Genomic DNA, 16842 nt, shown 5'->3' on the forward strand with positions numbered 1-16842 from the left:
CCAAGAGATGCTGGAGACAGCTGTGCCCCCAGCAGCCTGCTCTAGGGACCCCACGGGTCTTCTTGTCATCTCTGCACACACAAGACTAGATTGCGTCTCTTTTCTTTGAACAGAGATGTGTTCATACTTAGAGGAATATGCTTTACCTTGCTTTTCTTTACTTAACATATCTCAAGGACAGATCCATTCAGGAAGTGTAAAGCCAGATAAGCCCATTCTTTTAGCTGCATAGTCACTTATCTAAATGGATCTCATCATGGCATTTGGTTGTTTACATCCTTTGCTCTCCAGACAGTGCTGACTTGTCCATGGGTGTCTGCACACACCTGTATCCACAGGAAATATCCCAGGATGCAGTGGGCGGGTCAGAGGATGTGCATTTGCATATTTTGGCAGATCCTGGGTGCGCCTTTAGAAGAAGGGCAGTCAGTGAGACCGACCTGACCTCCCCTCCCTCGGGCCCACAGGGCATGTCCTTAGGGTTTGTTCTCTGTCCATCTGGCCAGGTGACAGGTGCTGTCTCCCTGGGGTTTCACCTGCCTTCCCTTCTTGTTAGTAAGGTTTAACATCTTCTCACACATTTAAAAGCTATTCATATTTTCTTTTCTAAGACCTAGTCATGTCTTTTGCCCATTTTTTTGCTTTGATTCCTGGCCTTTTCTTACTGATTTGTAGGAGTTCTTTGACTATTATACCATATCAATCCCTTTTCTGTGACATGCAGCTGACTCTTGAACAACATGGGGGTTAGGGGTGCCGACCTCCCACGCAGTCAAAAATCTGTATAACTTTTGACTCCCCAAAAATGTAACTACTAACAGCCTTCTCTTGACTGGAAGCCTTACCGATAACATAAACAGAACACATATCTTGCACATTATATGTTTTATATACTGTATTCTTACAATAAAGTCAGCTTGAGAAAAGAACGTTATTCAGAAAATCATAAGGAAGAGAAAATACATTTACAGTATTTATTGAAAAAACCCATGCAGTTCAAACCGTGTTGTTCAAGGGCCAGCTGTATTTTCATATTCTTTTCTTACGGTAGTTGGTTGTTTTTTTGGTTTTTTGGTTTTGACCAGACAGAAAACCTTGACTTTTATGGAGTCAAATTTTTTTCTCTTCTAACTTTTGGTGTTTACGTCATACTGAGAATGGCCTTCCCATCCCAAAACTACAAAACCCAGCCTCCCATGTTTTCTTCTAGTCGTTCTATGGTTTCGTTGACCAAGTTCACATCTTTCATTCATCTGGAATGCATCCGGGAGCAAGAGAAAGGCGGGTTCCAACGGCTTTTTTCCCAGACGCCTTCTCCAGCATTCCAGCCCCTCTCCAGGACTTGCTTTCCCAGCCAACGAAAAGCCACCTTTATCACGCCCTCAAAAGCTACAGGTGCCTTGAAAGTCAGAGAGCATCCGCTATGCACCCCTTCACGTCCCACATAGAGGGAGGTTCTGCTGCTCACCCAGATCCCCAGGACACTCTCTTCCCCCAAGTGCAGCCCAAGGGGGCGCTCGTGCCTGCCCATGGTGGGGCAGCTCAGGTAAATCCCCACACAGCCTGTTTCATCCACGCACGCCACTGACAGTATCAGAAACTGGGGAGTGGCCAGATGTCCAACCATATGAGACACTCCAAGTGCATTAGGCTTTTACAGTGGTCGTGAACGAGGACACACCTTCCTTATAACGTGAAGCCAGGAAGTCCAAAACTTACTGCGTCCCCCTCAGAGGCCTTGACCTTGGGGGGGAGGGGCAAGGCCCCTGGCTGGGGGGGACTGCGTCCTGGTGTTCCCAGATCACACCAGGATGAATTTCCCTCCATTCTTTATTCTTTATTCTTGATACACAGTAGAGTTTGAGGTTAGGGATTGTGGGTGATGCTTATTTTCTTCTTTATAATTTTTGTATTTTCTAAAGTGACTATAGTGAAATGTATCCTTTTTCATTAAAAAACATAAATCATTCATAAATAAATAGGAAAGGGAAGAAGACACTCAAGAAGGTTACTCCTCTCTCCGAGCGTGGCCGTGGCCTCCCGGATGGGGCACAGTCGGCATTTCTGCACAGTCCTCCCGGCCCGGCCCTGCCAGGAGCTCCTCACACAACCTGGCCAAGCGTCTCTCCTCTGAGCTTCTGCACCCTGCTCCCTCGGATGCCCTGGGCAGCACGAGCTCACCCCCCAACCCCAACTGCCAGCAAACCACTGCGAAGCCCTGAGGGCCCGCAGCCCGGCCCCAATATGCCCTCTGAGCCGCTGTGACCTGGAGGGCTCAGGACTACACGGAGAGGGACACAGAGCCAGGCGGGTCAGGGGCCAGCCTGGTCCTAGCTCAGCCCATGCCATCAGTGTGCATCTCCAACTGACCTCTGACCCCTAGTGTCCCTGGCATTCAGCGGGCACTACTCTTCCTCCTTCAGGGGGCTGTCATGAGAACGGGGCAGCATGAAGGAGAGGAGACTTGCCTGGACTAGGAAAAGCCAGGGGCCCCCATGCTGACTCTAGTATGGGAGCCCAGGTTTCCAAGGCCTCGGGGTCAGCCAGGGCTGGGCAGGGGCGCCCCCTTCTCCCTGGGAAAAGGCCGCCAGCCCTTGGAGCATCACTGCATCTAATTCACCTGGCACGGGATGGAGGTTGAGGGGGCTGGGCAGTCGGTGCTCAGTAAATGCTGACCTGTGCTTTAGGGAGGCCATCTCTCCAACCTTGGCAATGCCTGGCACGGTGCCATCCACCTGGAAGTGTCTGCTGGTTTAACCCAGAGGCAGTATTTCCAGTACATCCCCAGCCGGGAGCCTCACAGGAGCAGGGCCCATGACAGGTGTGCACACAGGTGTGAGGCCCGGGCTGCGAGCTTCTCCTATCCCAGGTTCAGAGTTGCAGGCCTGGGCGCTGACTCCGTGGCCCAGAGAAGACACGATCAACAACAGATCCAGGGCGCTGTTCCCTGGGCCGGAGTGTTTCAGGAGCCTTATCTCCTTCCCATCCACACTGGCAGGCCCACATCTTCCCCTTCCTTTGTGAGCTGGAAAAGCTGAGGCCGGGAACAAGACAGAGGCGAGATGAGGGCCTGAGGCTGCAATTACATGGCCATCCCAGGAAGCTCTGTCTCCTGCATCAGCCCTCACTTCTGCCCCACCCCACTGCCCAAGGAATGTGAATGTCCCCATGGGGGAGGTTCAATGGCCCAGGCAGGCAGTGCTGTGCACCTGGCCAGTGTCAGGAAGGGTTCTAAGAGAGCTGAGCCTACCCAGCTGGCACCGGCTGGCCTGGAAACACCAGCTCAAAGCTTCCCAGGACGATGGGAAAGGAAGGATCTGGACAGCAAGAAGGAGAGAAAGCAGTGAGTCGTCAGAGAAAAATGTGCTCAGCGTTAAGCCTGACATACCCCAGAGGTGGGTGGTCGCTCAGCACAACACCGACGTGAGCGCCAGGCTTGGGTGTAGCTGCTTTACTACTGGAGAAATCAGACCAGGAAATGTTTTAGTAAGTAATGGACACAGACCAGACTACCCCGATTCAAAGGGCTTCTTTCTCTCTTCCTTTCTTTCTTCCTTCCTCCCCCTCTCTTTTTTTCTTTTCTTCCTTCCTTTTTTTTTTTTTTTTTGCCAAGATATTTACCAGGCATCAAGGCTTATGGAGAAAGGCACATGCCTGGAGCTCAGCACTCTTAAGTGGGGACCCCAATCCAGCACAGTGGGGGCTAGATCATGGAAACCAAGAGGCAGACACAGAGCAGTTAGCCCTGGCTTTGCACGAGCAGCCACCCCACAGAGGGTGGCTTTGAGGTGCAGCATGGGAGAGCAAGAGGCAGCGTCCTGGAGGCAACGTGAGTGACCCATCACACCCTGGGAGTTTGGAGAACAGAGCAGTTCAAGGAGAGGGCACGGAGTGAAGAAGTGGCCTGAAGAAGAGCAGGCATCGTTGACAGTACTTAAGGAATTCCAAAACATGGCTGAAAGAGTTTCTGGAAGATATTTATAGGGTAAGATGATTAATCCCGGAATTAAAGAAGCCTGAGGCGAAAGAGCCTGGAAAGATTCATCTGGAGAGATTACAGCTAAGGAGCAGAATGATTGCTGGGAAAATTATCAAGAAGATGAAGGGGCTTGGGGGATTGGCAGGAGGAAGTTTCCAGGGATGTCACAGAGACGGGGCCCAGAGTCACAGGGAGCCATGGTCAAATCTCAGGTCTGTTTTCTTGTTAGTTGAGTTGCCCGGACAAGCCCTTCCTGACCTCACAGGGTTGTTGGATGGAGTAGGAAGTCATGAGTATAAAGCAGCTGGCACACAGGAGGCTTTCAGCATGTCAGCCAGCTGTGTGCCCAAGGGACCAGAGATACCAGAAAGCAGACAGGGCTTCACACCTGCTTAGACACACATGTCATACACACCCTGCCACAAACTGGTCATTTTCCTGGGGATCCCTCGAGATACCGGGAGTGGTTCAGATCGTTGTGTGAAGGCTGGTGGCACACTGCCAAGTCAGTGTGGCACAATCGAGTGGAGCCCTGAGTCCACTCCAATCCAGCAAATACTGCTGGACATGTGCCCTGGACCGAGCACCCTGACCAAATGCCAGAATGACCCAGGGGAAATCCTCAGCTTCCTGTCTCCTTAGCCTCTCCAAGGATATCAAGCCCAGACTACCTGCCTCTGCCAGACAGTGAGGTACCCTCCATGCTCCCCAGAATATCCCAGGCCTCCTCACACCTGCCCACCCTGCTTCGGAGAGCCAGCTCAAATCGTGTCAGCCAAAACCTTCAGAGTTTACAAAGCACCTTCAGTACTCAAGGAAGCACGGCACAGCTATTGGCCCCACCCTCCTGTGCTACAGGCACTGTGACACACAACAGAAATCCAGTGAGACCCCCGTTATCATGGAGGTCTAAAATGCCTCCTCACATTCTCACCACAAACACATGAGGTAGACATCATCAGCACCATTTTACACATGAAGAAACTGAGGCCCAGAAGAAAGAAGACATTTCTGAGATCACACCACAAGTGCTGTAGCACCAGGGACCCAGGCCACACCCAGGTTTCATGATGTCCAATAGAGCTGGGATGCAATACCGGTCTTGGCCTCTAGGTGAACCACACCCCTTGGTCTTGAAATTTAGCCATCAATGTCATTACAGTGAACAGAATTCACCACTGTTTACTGTGACTTCTGCTTCCTGACGTGACCTACACCTAGAAATGCTGAGGATCACAAACGCAGGATAAGCCCAAACAAATTGAATTCCCCTGACTTTTCCTGGTAGAACCCATCTGGACCATGCGGTGGGGGAGGATGGCTACCCAAGCAGTGCAATTCTGAGGGATTGGACGATTCTCCAGGACTCAAGATCCTTCATAAGGGAAAACCAAGAGCAAAACCCTTTGAGCCTGGTCCCTGGCAAGACTGCAGACTCTCACTGACTTTTCGGACACATCACAGGCTAATAAGATAAAGGGCGGGCTCAGAAATCAGGCCCGGGGCCCTGCTTCTCTCAGGGTTTTTTATTTTGCTTTTCTGAAATGCTGATGGTTTAAAGATGTGGACCACCTCCTGGTCCAGTTTCCCTGACCCAGAAGAGGTTATACCAGCTTAACTCCCAGAGCATCTGACAGACAGCTCAACCCCCACCCTGCCCTCATTGGGGGAGCTGCCCAACACGTTCCCCACCCGTATCTTGTACAACATTTGGCGTGTTGGCACAGATTCGCACATGTCTCTTTCATTGTGTGTCAACTGATATTAAACAGGCAAGACCTACCTGGCTATAATCCCTCTCCTATCACTCTTTCCTTCCTACTAAAATGGAAAAAATGACTCAGAGGAGGGCAGCTCACCCCTTACACAAACACTCTGCTTGCAGCTGAACACAGGGCTCAAGCTCTAATCCTGTAGAGCTCATCTATGAAGTATGAGGGGGACACTGGGGGGCCTAGGACTCGGGGTGGCTTTGGAAAGTGGGTACCGAATGACAGGGCCCAAAAGCACTGCTTCCTCCTGAGATGAGGCACCAGCTCCCACCACCAACTGGGGCCCAAGGAGACAGATGCGGGCAGGGAGGTCACCGTGGAGATCCCCAGGTCTCACCACCCTCCTCCCCTCTCAGCCCCCTGCTGCTGACATGAAAAGCCCACAAAAAAGATGACATGTCTCTGATGGGGCCGAGACCCCCTCCTCATCCAGACTCTAAGCATGTTCCCAAGAGGCTGCACAAGCCAAATTCCAGTGACTCCAATGCTATTTTAAAGGCTCCAACTCTGCCACTTACTGGCTGTGGGGCTTCTGTGGGCCTGGGTTTTCTTGCCTATAAAAGGCAATGACACCTCTTACTTTGGAAAGATGTCATCAGGATAAGGGAATATGTGAAAGCAAGGTAAGAGGAAAGGAGGAAAGAAAGAAAGAAAGAAAAAGGAAAGGGGAAAGAGGGAGAAAAAGATGGAGGAAGAGAGGGAGGGAGGGAGGGAGGGAGGGAGGGAGGGAGGGAGGGAGGGAGGGAGAGAGAAAAGAGACCCAGAGAATCTTATTCTTTACCTTCAGAGAAAATTCTCAAGCCACCTGTGCCCCTCCTGTCCTATGTTCTTTCTACCTTCCTTTACATTTCAGGTATTACACTCAGCAGACCCTTGGGGAGTGCCGGGACCCCAGGGCCAGCCCAGAGCCCAGCTGCCCCTTGTCCCCGGGCCCAGAGCCTGACTTTCGTCCAGCTGAACTCCACCTGATGGCACAGTGGTGAGAGGGCCCGAGATGACGGCCTGCTCCCACTTCTTCAGCTCTCCAGGCAGCAGAAGCAGCCCCCCCCCCCCATGTGTCCTCCAGTCCTTGGCAAGGGCTTTCCCCAGTGTTTGTAAGTCCTGCTCTCAGGCCAGGCAGCTGTTTGCAATAGGCCAGGCCCTGCCCCAGGAAAGGGAGGTGGGAGCCTGTCCACTGGGCGGGGCCAATGGAGCTGCAGGGTGTGTGAGGGCTGGCTGATTGGGGGGCGGGGGTTAATTCGGGCCTGGCTGGCACGGCTCCAGCAAAAGCCTCCTCTGGAAGCTCACTCTCCCCACCTCGCAGTCCCGCTGACAGAATAACAGAGCCTTCCCTTTGGATAAGAGCGACCTCACCCCCTGGGCAGGAGAGGAAAACCACAGCATCACTGCTTCTTGAAGGTGAGACCACCTTTCTTCCTTCCTGGCATTCCTCCCCTTGTAGGTGCCCCACCACCACCATTTATGCTGAAACCTGCAGTCTACCTGTGTCAGGTGAGGGAGGATGGTCCTGAGAAGACACGGGCCTCCTCCCACAAGCCCTCCACTCTGCAGTCTCCAAATCCTCCCCAAGGAGCATCACGCCACAACTCAGCAGGGCCGCCCCACTGCGCTCCGCCCACTGCTCCGCCCGCGCTCCGCCCACTGCTCCGCCCACATTCACTGCACCACCCGGTTGCTGAATGCGGGCACCACCACACTGAGTGCGTGGGTTCCCAGGGTACCACGGAACCATAGCCATTGCCCCGGCAGAACTTTCTTAGTTGAACGGCCATGATTTACACTATGAACTTAAATAACAATAATAATTCCCTGGAAAGTAATTACATTTAGAAATCCTTTTTCCTGCACTTCCATCCAAGAAAGTTCTCTTCGCCCCGCCTTTTCGACAGAACACCTTCTAGTCTAAAAGGTCTGAGAAGAAGCAGTGTCCCTTTCTCCTAATTTGCATAAAACACCCGGATACTGCAACCCTCTCTGCTCAGAAGAAGGAAGAGCAGCGTCTACACAGAACACTGACTCAGGAGGCTGTGTCCTTGACCTCCTGCCCCAGGAGGAGAACCCAGAAACAGCACAGAAAAGAAAGCGGGAGCTGCCCTCAGCATCTCAGATTCTCCCGCAAAGAAAAAGGAAAGGAAAAAGCCAAAGAAAAAACACTAACAGTAAAGAGGGATTGCAGTAAATTCACTCCCCGCCAAGATGGTGAGGATGCAAGACAACATTTCCCCTAAAGGCTTCCTGCAGACATTGCTCCAGACGCTCAAATCAGACTGAGCTTGGGGCACAGGGCTGTGAAGGAGCCATCCTTCCTGCACCCGTCCACCTCGCTGCTCCCCCCGTGCAGGGCTCCGGGCCAGCCAGCTCTCCCCACACCTTTGTCCACTGCTCCCTATAGGGTCCAGTCACTGACCACATGGGCTAGGGCCCCAGATACCCACTTAGCACACAGCTGTCCCAGTGCCCCTCTCCCCAAAGAAAAAGGCTTTAATCATTAGCAAGACAAAACCACAGCGGAAAAAACGAACCCACCACACTCCGATTGCACATTTTGATGTATCAGAAATGAAGGAGAAACTGAGGGAGAGGCTCCAAGGCTGCTCACCGCTGACGGCGGGGGGGGGGGGGGGGGGGGGGGAGGCATGCACCTCTTTTTGAAGCACAGGCCACTGGCTGCCCTGGGAAGTCCCCCACTGCAAACAAAAGTGGAAGCTGCTGAAGCCATTCTCACCTGGCTCTGAGCATCTTGCATCAGTATGTATGACAGTAAAGACCTATACCAAAATGGGGGTGTGCTTTCCACTGGGATGTGGAAAGCAACTGTCTTTCCTTTGTGCCAGCTGGGCTCACAGAGCCTCCATTTACACATCTGCAGGATGGGACCAACGCCACCTGGTCCAAGGCTAGTGTGAGGATCACAGGTGTGCCACAGGTAAACACCCCAGAGCCAGTCCGGCTAAATATGCACAGGAGCCAGAGAAAGGACACACACGGGAAAATGTCATCCATCAAGGGGCCGTCCCTTCAAACTCACCTGGGGGGACCCCAAAAGCCACAGGCCCTAGCAAAGCAGGCTGATCTCACTTGGCCAGCGCCCCATTGGTGCTGGCAAGTACCTCCCTCTGATTGGCCAGCGCCCTTTTGGTGGGAGGTGCCTACCTCTGATTGGCCAGTGGTTTCCTCTGATTGGCCAGTGACGTGCCCTACCTGCTGGTGAATGTTTCCCTACCTCCCACTTTGCACGTCTCTGGATACAATCACCTGTTCAGGGGTCTGATTTGCTCCATGCACTGGAAGCGCAGGACAGCTCCCCTATTGCTCACCTGTGTACCTGCTGTCTCATGCCTGGCACAGGTCTGATTTGAGGTGGAGGTCCACAAACGCTTCAAGCATAGCCTCTGTCATTTCCGGGTTCCCGCAAGAGGGCCAGCATTTCCTGAGTTCCCTCTGGAACCCTCTACAGGAAAGAAACTCCTGGAAGCTGGGCTCACCGCCCCACATACAGTGCCTCTCATGGTAACCCGCTGGCCGCAGGGGAAACAATCGCTCCCACCTTTCATTGAGGTTAAAACTCTTTTTCATTGTGAGATCATTATTTTTCCAATGCAAGGGTCAGAGATTTTACAACTAAATCATGCTCATTTCAATCATCTAAATCACACACACATTTTGATGTTATTTTGTGGCACTTATTTAAAAAAATTAAGATGTCATTGGAATCCCTTTTCCCAAGGTGCTGGCAGGAAAGAACAGGGCAGAAGAGTAAATTTCACCAAAAGAACACAGGTTTAGGAGGCAAAGTAGCGGAGCCCCCCTTCCCCGTTTCAGGCACAGAGACATGGCGTGTGCCCCTGGAGCTCTGTGTAATGAAATCTGGAGACAAGTGGGTCAGACTGCGGTTCCATTTCTTAGGTCTGAGTCACCAGAGTGGCAACATTTACTCTGAGTGTGGGGTTGTTACTTAGGTTGGGAATCTGCCAGAAAAAACTACCCGATGAGTCAAAGCTGATGAAATGACAGCTCAGATTATGTGATGTATGTCGCACAAAAGGACCCCATCACCCACACCACACATCCACATGCATCCAACTGCACGTTCATTCACTCTATAAACCTCTCCCCAGCGCCTGTGGCTGGGCTGGCGCAGAAACGGCATGTGGGCTGGCAGAGGCCCCGCCTGCGCCCACCCCACAACGCCCCCTTGCAGTGCACCAGCCATCACCCTTGTCGTGTCCCAGAGACAGAAGACTAGAGTCCCAGAGGTGGGAGGTAGGCAGGTCCCCTCCCATATCTGTACCCCAAATCCTCCTTGTAAAGTGGGGTGGCCTGACGAGGACAGGGAGGGGCGAGGGGCACATGGCGCACCCACGACTGCCCAAGGACATGCTTCCATGCCTGAGCTCAGAGCCGCAGAAGTCACAGCGAGTGACCCAATAAACTCACCAGGGGACACTGTATCACCTCTTCTCATGTTTACCCTGTGAGGTAGGCACTAGACCAGGGGTGTCCAAACTTTTTTCAACGTTTTTTACCAAGGGCCATATGTGATAAAATACACAAACAGCCAGGCCACTCACTCGAGGTGAAGTACGTATTGCCTCACTTGGTTTATTTAAGTAAACTAAATATATTTTTGGAATTTGCTGCGGGCCAATTAACAATGGATTGCGGGCCGCAGTTGGCCCGCGGGCCGCAGTTTGGACACCCCTGCACTAGAGGGATAGTTTGCGAGAGAGAGGGAGCCACTCACATGGCAGCCAGTGAGCAGAGAGCCAGGAACTCGGTGCCTGACCCCAGGCCCCTGCCTTGTGCTGCTTGGGGTCCAGGAAGGACAAAACAGTGACAATGGAGCTTTGCTCTGTGCTTCGTACACGTTATGCAATGAACCCTCAAAAAATCCTGCAGGAGTCACAATCATCACCCCATTTTTATAGGAAGGGAAACCAAGGCATGGGAAGTTAAATGCACAGCTGGTAGGACTGCAGCCAGGATCTGAATCCAGGCCGCCTGCCCCTGACCATCACCTCACGCCCTGGTCTTCATGTCGTGCCCATGAGAAGAGCCAAAGCTGGCCCCACCTTCAGGATCTCGGGATCTCCAGCTGGACCAGAAATCTTTGAACTTAACATGTGGCAAAGTGCTGACATCAGCTGATTGGATTACACGAGAGAATATAAATAGAGGGGAAAGCAGAAGCTATACTGTAACATCGCCCTCCTGTGAGTAAAAAAAGACTTGTCCAATTACCGGATCCAGCTGGCCCTGCTGGCCCTGTGGCGGGACCCACGGCCTCCTGGTGGCCCAGCAGGCTCCGTGGCCACAGTTCATCTCCACATTGCCCATTTGGCAGTGGGAGGGCATGTAAGGGGAGACATGTCGCCTTGCCACACCAGGCCCTGCATGCAGGAGCACCTCAGGGGACCGTGTAAACACGTGTGCCCAAGCATGCTTATATAGGCATGTATACTCACAAACACACACCTGGACACATCACATATGCACACACTCTGACACACACATGCAAACACACACATGCGTGTACAAGCTCAAATGGACCTGTAAAACATTTCCACAAGTGTTGCCTTGTGTGACCAGTACAAGGACCCCTGGGGAAGTGGACCCACCAAGCAGACCAAAGACCATCAGCTCATCCAAGGCTGATTCAGCTCATGGATGGCGGAGCCCTTGGGGTCACACCAGGGTCAGGAGCCTCCGTGGACAGACACATCTCCCCCTACCATGCTTCCTCTGGAACACTTGCATGGAAAGAAGATTGTGGCAACGCTATGCTTTCTCCTTTCAGAAAATGCCACCAAACATAGCAGTCAGGTGCTCACTACACACTGGGTGCTCCACACGCTCCTCCATGCAATGCCTCCATCTTCACAACCACCCCTCAAAGTGAACAATGCAATTTGCCCCATTTTCCAGAGGGGAAAGCTGAGGCCCAGTGACTGGCCCCAGCCCAGCCAACCCTGAGCATCTCTCAGACGAAAAGAAACTCAGTTTGCCCTAATTTCTCAACTGCCCACAGTGCCCCCGGGGTTCAACAATCTGATTGCCAAGAACTGTCTCCTCCCACACCCAATGGCCTGTCACCCAGCACCCGTGCCCGCACACCCCAGACAAGGCTGCAGCATCTGTCAGTCTGTCTGCAGAACTGCCTGGCCTCTCGTGCAGGGTGGAGAAAGGGTTAAGGGCCCCCCAGCTCTCCCACTCACTCCCCCTCGGATGCTCCCTCTTTCTCAGCTGGCACAGCACTCCTGGGACAGGCCTGCTGCTGGGGGCACCCCGCCAACCAAGTTAATAAGGGGCTTTCCAGCCAAGGGAAGCAGCCCAGCCCAGGTGAACACTGCAGCAGGGTCTGGAATATCCTGCCAGGAAGGAGGGAGAACCAGGCTAAAACCAGAGGTGGGTGAGGGCAGCTGCAAGGAGACGCTTCAGTGCATTTCTGGGATAAAAGCACAGGGAAGAAGAGGAGGGGAAAGGCCTCCTCCAGGAGGAGTCCCCAGACCTCCCCAGTGGAGTCAACCCTCTCAGACTGTTTGAAAGGACACTCGGCCTGAAAATGAACGATGTCCACATGTGTGCCTCCCATCAGACTACGAGCTCCAGCAGTGGGGACTGCCACCTTCACCTCTGTCCTTCTGTAACCCTCCAGACCAGGGCACACAGGCAAAAAGCCTTCAGGGGCCAGCAGGTCATAAGGCTGAGAGAAGGGCCTAGTTACGGACAAGGAATGGTGAAGACTACAGGCAACTGGTCCCCTTTGAAGGCTTTCCAATTAAAAAAGGAGGGAGGGCAGGAAGGGAAGAGGAACAGAAAGGAGTAGGGGAGAGAGAAAGGAAGGACGGAAAACAGGGCAGGAGGCAGGGAGGGAAGGAGGAAACTGAAACACTGTGCTGGCCAAATGGAACGCCTCCCGCATGCGGGGGCCACCTTTGGGCTGGGCCCCCAGGCCTGGACTGCAGCTCAGGGCACTGGGCCTCTCCCAGGGGAAAGCGGATGATAAACAGACATGAAACTCCAAGAAGTCAAAGGCACTGAGGCGTGGCCATGCCAGGCAAGCAGGACAGAGAAGCTCACTCGGGGCCCAGGCACAGAAGTCAGACGGACCCAGAATCTGGGGCTCCTGCTCCCCACTTCCTGGGCCTCTCAGAGCCTCAATCAGTCCCTCCCTTACTGTTCAGGCCTGTGTGAGGGTCCAGTGAGATAATGACACAGGGCATAGCACAGGCCAGGTAAGTGCCAGCAAACCCCTACAATCCTTACCGTGTGTGATGGTCTCACAGGGAGGCGGGAACCCTGCTCTGTCCTCTGTGCAAACCCAGGGATCCAGTGTGGGTGCAGCAGCAGGGCCTCAGGGGTCCGGGTGACTCATCCTTGACCCTCCAGGACCTCCAAGCCAGTCGGCCTGCACGGTCCCTGTTATTAAGTGGGGGTGGGGGGGCAGCGGGTGATTGTTCCCCACACTCCTCTGCTCCACCCAACAATGTCTGTGACCCAGGCAGGGACAATGGGAGACTGGGCCAGACAGCTTGAAGGCAGGGGCAGGGCAGGCTGGCATCAGCTGTGCTCAGCTAAGGCGTGGCTGTGGTGAGAATCCAGAAATATCTGAAGGGTGGGGTAACGGGGCAGGCTCTGGCCAGCACCCCAGGAACAGCCCAGGAGCAACATCGCCCGAGAAGGGACTTTGTGCCTTGGCAAGGGGAGGAATCTGCTGCCCACGGCTACTGCTGGGTGGTCACAGCTGCTGGGCAGTGACCACAACTCCAGCCCCTCCAGCCACTGAAATCTGGAGCCGATGAGGGAGAGAGCTTTGGGAATCAGTTTGGCTTCTGAACTCCCTCCCACCGACTGTTCTTTTATGGGGGGGAAGAGGGGGCAGGATGGGAAGGATGTCTTTCCAGCCAACTTGATTGAGTCAGAGGCAATTTAACCATTTGATCTCGGTCAAGTCCCACCAAACTTGGACGACTCTTCCCACAAATGATTGCAAAAAGCAATCACATGACCGGGGCCAACCAATGGCATGCAGAGGAGATGACCTCAATTTCCAAATATCGGGGTCATGTTTCATTTCACATACTCTCCTTTGCCCGTTACGATGTTAAACGGCCCCAAATGCAATCTTACTTTTCAATCCTTCACACACTTGGCCAAGAAGAAGGTAGGAAAAAGCCATGTTCAGAGAAACTCGGAAAACATCTGGTACACCCCAAAATGGAGAGCAGGAAAGGCGCTGGCCGATGACCCCTCCCGCCTCCCTGCATCTCAAGTGCACAGCCAGACACTTGAGGGTGACTCCAAAATGGTCCCACCCTAGGCAGTGGGTGGAGAGAGGTCTGTGGAACCCACCAGAGAAGTGGCTTCTTCACATGCTTCTAACGTCTCTTTGACGAAAGCAAAATGTCCAGCTCCACAGCCAGGGTCCACCTCCAGGCTTCGGCTCCCACAGGCCGCCCTCAAGTAGGAAGGGAAATCAGAGCAAAAGCAGGGGACAGGGGTGGGAGGCAGAGACGGGGCGCAAACACATGCTCTGCACGCTGCCCAGCCAGCACGCAGCCCCAGCTTTTGGGGTGGTGACCCCATTGAAGGGTTCCCTCTCGAGTTTCTGGGAGAAAGCCCATCAGAGGAGCTGGGACAGGACTTAGTCCCTGGGCGACCATGGGGTCCCATGCCACATCCCCCACCCCGCTGCACACCACTTTCCAGTGAGGCCTCTAGTGTCCGCCACCTTCACCTGAACCGGGGAGAAACACAGAGCCAGCCAGCCCGGGCTTGAGGGCTCCATGGTGGCAACCCAGGGGGAAGACCCCAGTCCCCAAGCCACACAGGCTCCCCTCCCCTCCCCCAGCCCCTGATGTGCAGGACACCCAGATTCCTGCTCCCCCTCCTTGGCCCAACAAGCACTCATTGTGCCAGGAAGAAGGGAAAGACTATCTTAATTGGCAAGGGAAATATGGAAAGTGATTCTTCCCACATGTCTTCAAATCACGAAGTGGAAGAGAGAAGCGGGGGGCACTGAAGTGGTGCCTTCTCACAGGACGGCTGGCTGGTGCAGCTGTGCACTGAGCCCACTGCCTGTCACTTCCTCTGACTTTGCCTTGCACCAGCAGCTCGGAGCCTGGTCTCCCCACCTGGTAATGGGGACTCGGACTTTCCAGGCCTTGGGCTCCATTGTCTGAGGGTGTGTGAAGACCCCTCCCACAGGTAACCACCAAAGGTGATGCTTAGAAAGCCACTGTCCCATCAGAAAGCTGGGTCAGAGCTGCCACCAATCCAGGCAGGCATTCGGTCAATGCCAGCTCCCACCGGAGAGGGCTCCTTCTAAAGGCAGACCTCTCGCAGGAGGCCCACATCTGTACATCATCTAAACCTCTCAACAGTTTTAACACCATCTCCTGCTTTGCTCCAGGAACCCATCTCTGGGCAGCAAACCCAGGAAAAACTGCCTCCCAGGAAGTCAGGAGGTTTGGGGTGGGATTAGGAGCACGGCTGCTGGACCATCCTCCAGGGCTCCCCAGTACTGCTAGCATTTAGATGGCTGCAAGAAGCCCTGTTCCCTGGGGAAGCGAAGAGCCAGCCCAGTCTAGAGGCAGAGGGCCAGTGCGCTTGGGGTCAAATGCAGGGCCGGGGGCTCAAGCTTCTGGGATTCCCCCCAGTGCCTCCCGCCTCCAGTCCCTGCCCGATTTGATGGGCTGTGGCTCTAGGGGGCGACCCTTCCCGGTTTTCAGGAGAGGAAGTTCTGCCGCAGGGCTGTGCGGGCTGGGCCAGAGCTGAGATGTAGGAGAACGCAAAGTTTCAGGACAAAAGTTTGCCGGCTCCGAGGACAGCCCTCTGGCTGATCCCGCACTCAGCCCTTCCCGGGTTCCCGCGACAGCCCCACCCGGTCGGCACGTTTGGCGCGCGGGGCATTGTGCTGGCGAGTCTCCCTCTCCAGGGCCCCCAACTAATGGCATTCGGAGTCTCGGCCCGTGCATTCCACAGCCATGGGGAAACGCCGTGCAGGCGCGGGAGAGGCCGGCAGCCGGCGCCGAGGTGACAGCCGCGCCCGGCCCGCGTCCCGTCCCGCATCCCCGCCAGCGCCCCGCGCGCCCCGGCCCTCGAGCGCCCCTACCTGCGCGGCTCGGAGGCGGTGCCCACAGCAGCAGCAGCAGCACCAACAGCAGCGGCGGGGACAGCAGCGGGGCGCCCGGGCGGAGCGGGCTACGCGCTTTCCAGCGGGTGTGGACATCCATGCCGGCTGGGCACGGGTCGGGGCGCGCAGGGACGCTCGGGGGTGCGGGCTCGGCCCGGGCAGCGGACTCAGCGGGGCCGGCACGACCTCAGGAAGTCATGGGGAGCAGGCGCTGGCCCGTTCTCTTTGTGGCAGCGGCTCTCCGGGACGGGTCTGCGGGTGCGCTCGCCCACAGGCAGGAGGGCTCGACCTTGGCCCGCGGGGCGGCCGGGACCCCGCTCGGCGCGCTCGCTCTCGCCTCCTCCAACTCCTCCAACTCCTGCTTGCCTCCCCTGGCCGCCGCCGCCCCGCGACCCGCTCCCCGTGGGCGCTCTGCTCAAGTGAGGTCCTGCACCAACCGCCGGGACGAGGAGTGCGGACCTCGCCTTGGGCGCCGAGCACTTTTTTCCCAGGTTCCTCCCTCCCTCTCTCCTGGAAGGCACCCGCAGCGGCTGTCGATCCCAAACGCCTGCAGCAAATCAGAGCCCGGCGCTGGGCTCGGCCAGGCCGGCCCCCGCCTCCCACTGGGCGCCGGGGGCGAGGGGGTGGGGACAGTGGGCGAGTCGCTGCGAGGAAGGGGCTGGCCCGGGGCGGGAGCAGACGTGGGGCGGGCGCGGCGCCCCTAATGTCTCGGCGGGCGCGCGCTGAGGGGCGAGGGGGCGGCCTCGGAGCCTAAGAGCCCACCCGGGGCCCTACTCTTCCCGCCCCAGGTGCCCGCACCTGGCCGAGACCCAGGAACCAGCGTGGAGGGGCCCGGAGTTTGATCACTTCGGGTTAAAAGAAAAAAGTTGCAGCTCACCCCGCCTAACTTTTCTTTTACGTGGAGGAGTTCAGAGCCCCTCTTCTGGGTGGAGACTGAACTTCCAATCCCGCCAGAT

At 55.2% G+C, this 16842-nt stretch overlaps 1 protein-coding gene across 2 annotated transcripts in view; it reads right to left on the minus strand.

The window, feature by feature from the left end:
* The window catches only part of COL5A1 (collagen type V alpha 1 chain), a 148719-nt gene extending 132316 nt beyond the window's left edge, over positions 1-16403 (minus strand). Inside the window, exon 1 of one of the 2 annotated variants that reach the window (XM_019718217.3) lies at positions 15866-16403. In XM_019718217.3, the coding sequence (XP_019573776.2) occupies positions 15866-15986 (121 nt within the window). In that variant the 5' untranslated portion in view covers positions 15987-16403. The remainder of the gene's footprint in view (positions 1-15865) is intronic. The other variant, XM_019718216.3, reaches the window with a different exon arrangement.
* Between the last annotated feature and the right edge of the window lie 439 nt (positions 16404-16842).

Source organism: Rhinolophus sinicus, chromosome 16 (genome assembly GCF_057876585.1).
Source record: "Rhinolophus sinicus isolate RSI-liver-muscle chromosome 16, RSI-T2T, whole genome shotgun sequence".
Lineage (NCBI taxonomy): Eukaryota > Metazoa > Chordata > Mammalia > Chiroptera > Rhinolophidae > Rhinolophus > Rhinolophus sinicus.